General features: G+C 38.8%; 1 protein-coding gene across 3 annotated transcripts in view; it reads right to left on the reverse strand.

The window, feature by feature from the left end:
* Window positions 1-1200: 1200 nt before the first annotated feature.
* Window positions 1201-12625, reverse strand: part of LOC125849128 (pterin-4-alpha-carbinolamine dehydratase 2, mitochondrial) — a 179353-nt gene continuing 167928 nt past the window's right edge. For all 3 annotated transcript variants that reach the window (XM_049529150.1, XM_049529149.1, XM_049529151.1), the window contains 4 exons: window positions 3959-4044; window positions 3771-3894; window positions 2203-2271; window positions 1201-1542 (listed from right to left, as the gene is read on the reverse strand). In XM_049529150.1, the coding sequence (XP_049385107.1) occupies window positions 1436-1542; window positions 2203-2271; window positions 3771-3894; window positions 3959-4044 (386 nt within the window). In that variant the 3' untranslated portion in view covers window positions 1201-1435. The remainder of the gene's footprint in view (window positions 1543-2202; window positions 2272-3770; window positions 3895-3958; window positions 4045-12625) is intronic.

Here is a 12625-nt window from a genome sequence, read left to right on the forward strand (position 1 = left end):
TCAAATGTGTAAATACAACTAGCAAGCAATCAATGGCCAATACACATGAAGGCACCAACTGCAAGACATAGCTATCAATGAAGGAAATGCAACAAATTCAATCGAAGTAGTCTATATAAAAAGACTCTATGTTAAATCAAAGTAATTGCACAATAGTGAAAGTGACACAAAAATTAAAAATTAAGTGATAGAAAGCATGAGGATTAGGGAGATTTTTTGGTCGATTCATTGGATTCCGACAAAACTTGATGCTGAAGTTGGTTGCCAAACCTTGTGCCTAGGTCTGGCTCACATTGTTACCTGCAAGAAGAGGAAACGGGAAAGATCATCTGAAAGAAGGGAGAAGATCTTGATAATTCACAATTGATAGGATCTGGAAACAAGAAGTTTGACAGAATGAGGTCATAAACACCACGCAACGAATCGGAAAAGTGTTGGAATCAAGTACAGCCTAATCAGAAAAAGAATCTTGCCGACAAACTGATCTGAAGATGGCTCACGCGTTGGTGTGTGAGACAACAGTAGCTAGAATCTAACGATCCGACTGACATATGAGAGTGCGTGGGCTGGCTGGATGTGGCAAAGGTGAGCGGTTTTTTCTCTTGGTGGTGGTCCAAGTCTTGTGGTGGTGTTGGTTCCCACCTGAAATAGATTTTAAAAAAAGGTGTTGATCAAAAAACGACGACCAAGAAGTTTGATCATAAACAACACAATTAATTAAATAAGTATTTTTCTAAGCTCGTCATCATTATCAACCACTTTTAAATTGAAGCAGAATTCAGATAATATGCAAAGTGGAGAATTCGCACTGTGCCTCCTTCACTCCACTTGCAATGCACTGTTGGTCCGCTAATAAGTCTTTCCACCAAACCTATTTCTTCTTTTTGCTGTATGTAAGAGAGGTATCTGAACCAGTACGTCTGCACCTTGACTAAAACACCAAATATAAATATCTCCCTCAAGCACAAGTATTGGGAGACTTTGCTCATCAAAGCTCAAGTCCGTCAGTACCATTGATTGTACAATTGTGGATAATTCTATTTATCAAGGCTTAAATATACGAAACAGGGGAAATGAGATCGCCTAACTTCTCTATTAGCATTTGAACTACCACTGGTCCACAACTTTTGGTTTGCATAACTTGAGAAACTGTAGGTTAATTTTTGTTCAATGGTCGTGAAAGATGCAGAGAGAAGGTAGTTGGCATAAATTCATTAATTCCTCACCAAAGACCAGAATCACCATATGAAGATACCACCATGTCGCCAAACAATTAGAATACATTTTAAATGTGTAACTCATAGTATGAACAAAATGCCCCTTGGAAAGACGATGTCCTCTAGATTTCATTTCTTAGATAACAACGGTACTCAAATGCCCATGATATCTAGTATATGAGAAACTAACATCATAATACAACCCTAAACTTGGAAGTTTAACCACTGTTTTGTGCTGGTTTGCTAAGTTTCTTGCTGAGAAGGTGCTGCACATCAAGCGCATTAACTTTGGCAGCAAGTATGAAATCATTTTCTGTGAGTCCACCTGCGGAAGAGAACAATTAAACATTATAAGTTTGATTTAAGCATTCATGAAAGGCAGCTTCTATACATTTTCAAACAGAAAATTCTCCAAAAGAATCTACTCCCTCTATTTCAATTTATTTTGCCTATTTTCCTTTTTAGTCCGTTTCAAAAAGGACTCTTTCCCTATTTGACAAATCTTTAGTTTCAATTTTCCACATGACATGTTTAAGACAACAAGATTAATGGGCACTTTAGTACATTTGACATATTTCTAATTTGAGCAAGATTCAAATGTCTTCTTTATTTTCTTAAACTACGTGTCAAAGTCAAAATAGGTCAAACAAATTAAATCGAAAGGGGTATATTATTTAATGGACATTCAATCATCTAATACAGATGTACCCTGCTCACAGAATCACGTAAAACCCGTAACTCATATAGAGTATGCCAGCCGGAAGCTAGTTCAAAGCTACATCATCCTACCTCTCTGCATGTGAGTTCTGAATAATTGAGCGAACAAAACAGAAAAAGGCCTTCATGAATGCATGAGCAGTGTATACTTGGTTCAGTAATATGCTTATCCTAAAAAACATAGCTAACAAGCTAGGAACTGAACAACAGCATGAGCTTATATATACTAAGGAGGGAAATAAATGGAGTTCAAAATTACAGTTCTTACCCACAGAATGAGTCCATATATCAATTTTCACATTATTCCACCCAACAAGATGAAGATCTGGATGATGACCTGCAGAAACATAACCAGAGTTCTTGTTGAAAAATAACTAATCCAACTATGTAATGAGAATAACGTGTCTAAGAACCTTTCCCAAAAATATATATAGAAAAAAATTGGGTCAGACAAAGCTAACTAGAAGGTGAAATGAAGCTGCAATCAAATGACAGGCCAGAATTATTGCATTCTACATACAAGAGACTTTTTTCTGAAACTGCTACATACAGGAGACTTTGAACTCCCAAAAGTAAATACAGCCTCATTTCACAACTTGGGAATAAAGAAAAAAAGGAAACACCTTCCTCATGCTAACCTTTGTCTATCCCTTCAACAGTATATCCAGAATCTTCTTTTAGCTGCTACATCATAATCAGTACTTTGATTTTCCGTAGCACTTACATGTTCTAGAGGAAGTTTAATATTGAAACCAATACATTACATGCAATATGTGCTTATGCACCAATCAACTATCTTTGAAATGAGATCATTGATGCAGAATAAGTTATAAACACTGCAAATTTAAGCTACCAAGTTCTTTCTAGAGATTTCCTGGCAGTGCTGTGGTACGTAGAATTACTTTAGGATTTGAAAGATTACTAGGCTGCTAATTTTTCACATATGGGAAGGATACTACAGGGTAATTGCTCTTTCAAGTCATTAGGTCTATTGAAAGTAGCATGACTAGATACTGCAAGGGTGTTTGGTGCACTTGGTAATGAGAGTCCTTTATGCTCCATCTTTCTAAAGTGCTATTAACATGCCCAAAATACACTGAAGATGATAAAAATAAAAGAGCTGGTGTTATGTCAACATGGAAAAGATGCCCCATTTCTTCAGTTGAAATGTTATGTGCTGGCAAATTTAGGCTCATGAAGCGTTTAATGCTTGATGATAACTGGGTTATTATTAGAGGCTTAAGTAGCAGACAGAAGTCACCTGGGGAGAAGCAGAATTTGTAAAGTCTATTCCTTTGTGATAAAGCCAGAAATCTATGTATTAACCCATGCTTGACGTGCACAGCAGACAAACAATCCTGCATATTTTTTACTCTACTGGATTTTTGTGTAGAAGTACTTCACATCTACGATGAAATTTATGAAAATTGATTCACCACTTTGAATATTGGACAAAGAAATCCTGTCTAATTCACTAATTTGAGGGAAGAGACTGAAATTTCATACTTGAGAAGATATTGAGAGATTTATGGAACTGACAATGTGTGTCAGAAGATAAAAGCCAGCTCTTTCCTTTATCACCACTCATATTATTATGAGGCAGCAACTGTACTAATAAATGCTAAGATAGAATATGAAGACTCAGAATTCCAGATTTATAGACAAGGTAAGTGGCCGTCAAAAATAAAAGAAAAACATGTACAAACAATAAATTATGCACAGAAGAAAAATTTGGAACGAACTTAACAAAAGATAAATTCACGGATCATGACACACATAAAACAATAACTCCTATATGATACACTCATAAGAAGGGTAAAACACAGGTACATATACCTTCAGCTTCTGCAACACTCGCTACCTCTTGAAAGAACTCCAATCCTTTGGTGAAAGTCTTGACCTTCCAGGACCTATGCAGCTTCAGTGTGCCACAATCATTCACCAAATCCCACCCCGACACCTGCACAAAGCAGTGTTAGCAAATGTAAAGAACTGTCTACTTGAAACATGTTAAAATTGCAAACCTGTGGCATCAACTGATTGGCAGCTTCTTCAGTCATAGGCCTCAAATCCTTTGTGTTGCATGGTACACACTTCTTAGTTGACAAAACTGAAATGAGTATTCAACTTATCAAAAATAGTCTCTGTTAGTTTTTTAATAAAGAAATTAAAAATTAATAGAGAAAGAATAATGAGAAAAAAAAAAAACTTCAATGAGGTCAAAGAGAATTATTATTTTGCTTTCTTGAACTCTACATTTATAGGAACAAAAGCAGTAAAAAGATAATATGAATATCTCTGCGAAAAATATATCTTAACAAACTAATTACTAATAAATAGGAAAAACTTACACTATTAACTAGGATTTATTCAAAAACTAAAGTAGTAAAATAAAGTTACTACAGTTCAAAAGCATAATTCTAACGGTCCTCCTTGCTTGCGACCTTGCTTGCAGTTCCTCCTTGCTTGAGGAACTGCAGATTCTAGACTTTGTTGGAATTGACCTCATGAACAAATCTGTCAACTCATCTTTTGTCTTGCAAGACTTGTGTGCATCTTCTGTTGGATTAAATGAGAAGCTTTTATCTCTCATTTCAACTTGTTAATCTCTTGCTTAGTAGAATCAAAGATTCGGCAATATTTGTCCCCAAATAATAATTTAAACCCTTTTTCCATTAGATGACCGATACTCAATAAAATTTTACAAATATCAGGCACATAAAGAACATCTGCAAATATTTTGGTACCTGAATTTGTTTTAATTGCAATAGTCCCTTTTTATTTTGTAGGAATACAATCACCATTATCAATCCTAATTTTCTTATTTTTCATAGAAATGAACTCTTTAAAAAGATTTCTTTCATATATCACAGTCAATCATCCAAAAATCAATTTTTTTGATTGAAAAGTAGGTTGCCAAAAATAAGTGGTCTTTTTATTTTTTCAGTGGTGACTTGGGCAACTACTTCATCTTTTTGAAATTTGCTTTTGCAAATCACAACTTCATGACCATGTTGTTTGCAGATCTTGGATTGTGCATCTAGTCTTTTCCAACATTTATATGGAGAATGTTCATTTTTGCCATAGTGCGAACAAGGTGGGTAATTCTTCAAGAATTCACCTTTGCTTTGAGTTTTGTGGTTAACTTAATTCTCCTTCAACCATGTCATCTTTTCCTTGGTAAATAGCGTCTTGAAGTGAAGCGAAGGCATTATTGAAGGAAAGAAATGGCGGGTCGGTCAATTGCATTAGGTAGGAGATGCAGGACCTGTCTTAACCGCAAGTGCATTCCCTATTCGATTCCATCCTAAACTCCGCTTTTCCTCACCTTATCACCTATCATCAAGCCTCCTACCCCAGATTTTTCAGTCAATTTGGAATAGACTCATCTCTAGGCTTCGATCGGCTCATCCTCGAAATTCGAAAAGAAAAGAGAGACAGAACGGAATCACTCTGTTTCAGTGACATATCTAATCAGATTGAATAGGATTTGAAGAGTTGTCACGAATTTCAGTCTTACTCATTAATATACTCTAAAAAAAAGTGGCTCTCCATCTCTTATGAGAGATAAGCGCTCTCTCTGCGGCCAATTCTCTTTAACAAAAAAGGCATTCGCTGATCGTACTCACGTGATCATATCCTACCCTCTGCTCCCTTTCCCTTTTGGGATGAAGAGGCCTATGAGCCGGGAACTAGATGAGCTTACTACTCCAACTATAACTGGATCAAAAAGTGTGGGGGATTTAGGCGTGTCACGCCAACCATCTTCCAGTTCCTGGGAGTTCTTGTAGGCAGGCTTCCTTCTAGGACAGTGCTCTTCCAATTCAGAAAGACTTGTCAGAAATCGCCTGTTGGGTTGGTCCGATTGGTGCTGACCACACTAGGTGCTACCGTGGTAGCAAGAGAGGCTAGGCGGTGACAATACCGTTGGCTAGGTAAGCGTCCTGTAGTAAGAGGAGTAGTTATGAACCCCAAGAGTCACTCAATGAATCGGTTGATTGGAATTGCGGGATGGATAGATGTTACAAATGATGAAGTAAGACTCAGATTAGAGATTATATAGAAGCACCCCCAACCCCGATCTTCAGGCGTTTTTGTACTCTCAAGATCTAAGCCAGTAGTGTGGATGAATCGACATCAAATATAGGATTGTTGGAACAAGGGTTCGCTCCGCATCAGGTCTACAAGTTTCAAAAGTTTTTAGCAAAAAAAGCAAATTCAATTCTCAACGCCCTCACCCCTATCTCTAAAGGGGCTTATGCACTCCACTCGCTATCTACTAAACAAGCGTTAACGAGCATTTTCCGAGGGTTAGGAAAGTGGAGATAGGGTAAAAATCCCAAAGGATACCAGGCTCAGGAATTCTACTTTCTATTACTTTCTATTTATTTTTATTTTTTTCTGGCCAACCCTCGGGCAAAGTTGGGCTAAGACTAACTGCGAGTTTAAAGTGGTTTACTATGTATATTTCAAGGGAAAGCAGGTATAGGCATAAGCTTATGGGACGGCTAGGGCTATCTAGAGACTATGGCTGTCTAGAGTAGTCTCAGTATTAGCGGAAACCCGCCTTACAGATTGAACAACAATTTCCTTTTTGGGAGCGATTCATCCTTCCCGAACGCAGAGCCTCATGAGTCTCCTTTGTTCCTGTACCTGCAAAAAATTTAACAATTTTGCCAAGATAATTTTGGACAGATCTTGTGTTTTCCTATGTTGTTATACATGCTTCATATCTATCATGCACTGTTACAAGATTTTTTTCAACAATTCTTTAATCTTTAAATTCATTGTCAAGCAGTCTTACTTTGTTAACAATACCAAGCAATCTATCAAAGTATTCCTTGATTGTTTATGACTCTTTCATTCTCTCATTAAATATAGTACCTTCATTCCTCCTATTCTTTCATCTCCAGCATATTTTTTCTTTAAATAATCCCAAATTTCTTTTGGTGATGTGAGAGTCATGATTCTCATGCAAATAGTTGTTGTAACAGCAACAAACAATGTTGCTTCTGCATTGGACTTAATGGGGTTTTTTCCTAGTGAGTCTTGATTTGGCCCACGGTGAGAATATTTAGCAGCGGATTAATTTCATAATCCTCTTCTAGGGCTTCCCAAAGATCAAGAGCCTCCAAGTAGGTTTCCATTATCACATCCCATAGTTGATAATTCTCACCATCAAAAATAGGAGGAGCCATTCGTGAAAAAGACTTGATGAAAGAGGCACATGATACTACTTGGGCTGGTCATCCGAGTGTGATAAGGATGCTAGCACAACTTTCCCATATCTATTTTTGGCCGTGGATACCGGTTCTGCATCAAGAACCTATTGAATTTGCATGGTGTTATCTGAAACACATTGCCTATTTTGCCGTTCAAATTGATCATTTGCTCCCAATTGACTAGGATTTTCTTCCACAATTCTATGATCTGCATGTTGTCCTCTTATTGCGGTGTTGGAAATTCTCTGTTTGCATCATCTTTCCCCGTTGGCTATCTTTCAACTTCCCCCACTTCTATTCCCCAGTTATTGAACGACTCTAGAAATTTAGAGGCAAGAGTCTTCAGCTCCATCAGGTCTCTGCAATGTTTCCCCTACAGTTCATATGATTTCTCCTATTATCTAGAGGTACCTATATGCCCCTCTTGAGATCTCTGTGACTTGGATAAAAGGTTTACATTCTGTTTTGGCCTTTGTCCTTCACTAATGTTTTTGGGCCGGGTTATTGAAATTTCCATCAAAAGAATTGGCCCAAAAACTCTCTAATCTTGCGTTCCCTAGGTTTCCCATGTGTTCCCACATGGGCCTGTGGGCCCACCTCTGTACTTTGACAAGAATCCTTAAAAGCACTCACCTCTTTGCCTTTAGGGTCTTCAGCAAAGAACCATTGGTTAAAAGAATTAGGGCACCCAAGTTGCTCTTGTTGTTGCTGACCACCACCCTCATCGGAGCTTCCGACCAGATTTGCTTAACATATAAAGCCCCACCACTTTTAACCTTCACTTCCTTTGGGATATCACGCCCATCTCCTCGGACCTTAATCCTCGCCCACTTGAGGTGGTTTCTCAATTGTGTTTCTTCTTCTATTTCGACCCAACCCCCGCAGAGGTCGCCGATTTCCTTGAAAGTTTTTTGAGACCTTAAGTGCAAAGGGAATCCCACTATTCGAGTGAAGGTTACCTCGGCCCTGTATTTTTCCTCGACAGCCCCTAGTAGTGGGCTCCACCATTGTAGATTGATCGGAGAATTCTTCCAAGTTCTGTCACCGACTACCACGTGCTCTGCTTTAATTCTAGAAGCAAACTCAAAGAGGAATAAGCCATTCCTCATCTCATAAATGTTCGGACCAAAAGATTGCTTCGAGCTGTTGTTGGTCCAATTTGTGACTTTTGTGAGAGTAATGGTAGCATTAACTCCATTCACAAATTACCCACCAAACTTCTTTTTAGAACCTCACTCTAATAGCTATCGGCATCATTAATGTAGGTTTCCATTCCCCCTCTTCGAAGTCCAATCATCAGCCCCATCTACATCAGTCCCTGGTCTATTCGCCCATTTAGTAGCTTTTAAATGCCTCTGCATAAGGTACATGTCTGTTGGCCAATCTAAAGTTCTCAACATTATTTAACGGTTTAAATCTTCCAACAAATCTTCCAACTTTATCAGGTATATCATTCCAGCCAGAGTTGAGACTTAAACTCCGAAATAATAAGGACAGACCTTTGTCTGTCCCTTGCATTAATCAGACTCACATATCTTCTATAGTTATTAAAGTTTCGAGCACAAAAGATCTCAGAAAAGGCATCTTTCAACTCTGTTTCCCGTTGTCGCAGAGGCTTCTCGCCAAATTTTGACAATCCATTCCATAGCCCTCCTGTTGAAAGTTGTTCTGGTAATGGCATTCCTGCGTCTTTCAGTCCATTCGAACCATTCCCCTGCCGTCCCGCTGGCCCTTGTCACATCAAAAGACTTGAAACCTACCACAAAAAAAATGGTATCTTCCATGTTGTTTAAGAAAAGAGATGAATCGTGTGAAAGGAAAGGACATGGAGAAAGAAAGAGAAAAGTGAAAGGGAAAAGGGAAAAGGGCAAGTGAAAGTGAAGGAAGGAGGGAGAAAGGTTCCGCTGACCAGAAGGATCACTAGAGAAGTGCCTGGGAACAATGCCCAATGTGGGATCTTGCTTTAGATACCCTAACATGTCGAAGGCTGCATGTAGATGGGGCTCTCTAGGTGCATGGAGTTCAACACTTAAGTCAATTCATGCATGCACCTAGAGAGCCCCACCTACAGGCAGCCTTCCACATGTTGGGGTATCTAAAACAAGATCCCACATAAAGCATTTTCATGTCCAATTCAGATGACTACAAGATAAGATCTTTTTGTGATTCAGACTGGGCCTCATGCCCTGACACTAGAAAATTTGTCACTGGTTATGTTGTTTTTACTTGGTGACAGTCCTCTGAGCTGGAAATCCGAGAAGCAGGAAACCATTTCCTTATCTTCAGCTGAGGCAGAATACAGGTCCCTTAGGAAGGTGGTTGGTGAGCTGGTGTGGTCGCTAAGGTTGTTTGATGAACTAACAGTTCCCACCACTGGTCCATTTCATGTGTTTTGTGATAGTCAATATGCATTGCGCATTGCAAGAAATCTTGGCTTCCATGAGCATACTAAACACATTAAGATAGACTGTCATTTTGTTAGAACCAAGCTTCAGGAGGGACTCATTACTATACACCATGTTTGTACTAAAACCCTTACTGGAGTTGAGGATTCTACTGTTTCTCCAAGTTGGCAGTAATTGCATCACCTCCAACTTGGGGGGGGGGGGGGTATTGAAAGTACAGCTAGTCACATCTCCAACTTAGTTAGATATTTTATTAACTGTTGCCAGCTGTATAACAGCAGTGTTCATTTGAGTTAATTCAGATAGATTTTTTTCCTCCTCCTTGTATAACTAGGTAGCTTGTATTCATTTCTTAACAATTTTCCATAATCTGAAAATCTGAGGCAGTTATCCTTTCTTTCCTTTCTATGTTTATTATCAATGGCATAGAGTGTTTAGCATTAGTGGTGATCATGCAGCTGCAAGCCAAGCCAAGCTCAAGTAGCTGGATTTAACAGAAACTGATCAGAAATTTTCGACAGCCAATCATCCTCAAATTGAAGGCCAAACAAAGAGAATCAATCACTTGTTAGAAGAATAATTGAGTCATTAACATGACATCTAGACAATGGAATTGAGCGGACTTGTTGGATACAAAATAGTTTTGTTATTATGAGAAATATTGGAGAAGAATATTATCGAATTGTTGTTTTAATTATTACATAGAGAACCCTATTTATAGACACTATAATAAAATTCCTTACCAAATAGGAGACTATAAACTATTCCTATTCTATGTAGGATTGTGTATACCTATTCTATTCTAACACTCCCCCTCAAGTTGGTACATACAAATTATATGTACCTAGCTTGTTACAAATGTAATTAATACGAGGACCGGTGAGGGACTTGGTGAAGATATCTACAAGTTGATCATTTGACTTCACAAATTCGGTAACAATATCTCCTGAGAGTATCTTTTCACTGACAAAGTGACAATCAATCTCAATGTGCTTAGTCCTCTCACGAAACACTAGATTTGATGCGATATAAAGGGCTGCTTGATCATCACACACAAGTTTCATATGACCGGCTTCTCTAAACTTCAGTTCTCCAAGCAACTGTTTGATCTAAACTAGCTCACAAGTTGCTACAACCATTGCTCGATATTCTGCTTCTGCACTAGATCGAGCAACCACACTTTGTTTCTTACTCTTCCATGACACCAAATTACCTCCTACTAAAACACAATATCCGGATGTAGAACGTCTATCAGAGGGTGATCTTGCCCAATCAGCGTCTGTATATCTGGTGATATGCTCATGGCCTTGATCCTCGAATAGTAGTCCTTTACCAAGAGCTGACTTTATATATCGCAGAATACGAACAACTGCATCCCAATGACTATCACAAGGAGAAGTCATAAACTGACTTACGACACTCACAGGAAAAGAGATGTCCGGTCTAGTCACCGTGAGATAATTCAACTTTCCAACCAACCGTCTATACCTCTCAGGATTACTGAGTTGCTCCCCCTGTCCTGGAAGGAGTTTTTAATATTCGGATCCATAGGAGTATCACTAGGTTTACATCCCATCATTCCTGTCTCCTCAAGAATGTCTAAAGCATACTTGCGTTGAGAAATAACAATACCTGATCTAGACTGAGAAACCTCAATACCTAGAAAATACTTTAGTCTACCGAGGTCTTTAGTTTGGAAATGTTGAAAGAGATACTGCTTTAAATTGGCGATACCAACTTGATCATTGTCGGTAATAACGATATCATCAACGTAAACAACCAAATAAATACACAGATTTGGTGCTGAATGCCGATAGAACACAGAGTGATCAGCTCCACTACGAGTCATACCAAACTCCTCAATTACCGTACTGAACTTTCCAAACCAAGCTCAAGGAGATTGTTTCAGACCATAGAGTGACCGACGCAATCGACATACAAGGCTTCTAGACTCCCCCTGAGTAACAAAACCAGGTGGTTGCTCCATATAGACTTCTTCCTCAAGATCACCATGCAGAAAAGCATTTTTAATGTCCAACTGATGAAGAGGCCAATGACGAACGGCAAACATAGATAGAAAATGACGGACTGATGCTATTTTGACCACAGGAGCGAAAGTGTCACTATAATCTAGCCCAAATATCTGAGTATACCCTTTGGCAACAAGGCGAGCCTTAAGCCGATCGAATTGACCATCTGGACCAATTTTTACCGCATAAACCCAATGACAACCAATAGTAGACTTACCTATAGAAAGGAGACAAGCTCCCAAGTACCAATTGAATGTAAAGCTGTCATCTCATCAATCATAGCCTGCCTCCATCCAGAATGAGAAAGTGTTTCTCCTGTAGTCTTAGGGATAGAAATGGAGGACAAAGATGATACAAAGGCATAATGGGGTGAAGATAAACGATGATAACTCAAGAAAGTATAATGTGGATTAGTATTTCGAGTAGATCATATACCTTTGTGAAGTGGAATCGATTGGCTAGCAGGAGGCAAGGCCGCAATGGGAGCAGGGTCCGACGCATGACATGAATCATTTGAGACTATTGCTGGACGTAGACGCCGATGATGAGTTAGGAGTGGTGGCACTCCAACTGGAGATGGAGAAGTAACCATATGTAACGACCCGGAAAATGATAGAGTGAAACTAGAGCCTCACATGTGAGTTTGGAGTCGAGAACTTAATGAAATGGTTATAATTGAATTTGACCCAAAAAGTTCTTAAAAATGTGCTTCGGAAGTTACCGGAAACTTGTTTAGCTGTGTATTAAAAGATCCATTTCGTTTTTCGAAAATCTGACTTCATATTCTTGTTTAGGGGGTCAAATTGAGTGGGAAATGGGTCTAACCCAAATTTTAGAGCAACCGTATCAAAATCCGAAATTTCCAAGTGAAGCCTTTTTCGAGGGTCTACTTTGGAGGGTCATATCTCCTAGCACACAAATTATTTGGGTGGCCAATAATATATCCATGGAAAGCCCTTTGAGTTAGCTACCTAACGCACTTCGTTTCACCTCATTCGGAGTTCGGACGAAGAAGTTATGCCCATTTTCGTAAA

The sequence above is a fragment of the Solanum stenotomum genome, chromosome 12 (assembly GCF_019186545.1).
Source record: "Solanum stenotomum isolate F172 chromosome 12, ASM1918654v1, whole genome shotgun sequence".
Classification (NCBI taxonomy): Eukaryota; Viridiplantae; Streptophyta; class Magnoliopsida; order Solanales; family Solanaceae; genus Solanum; species Solanum stenotomum.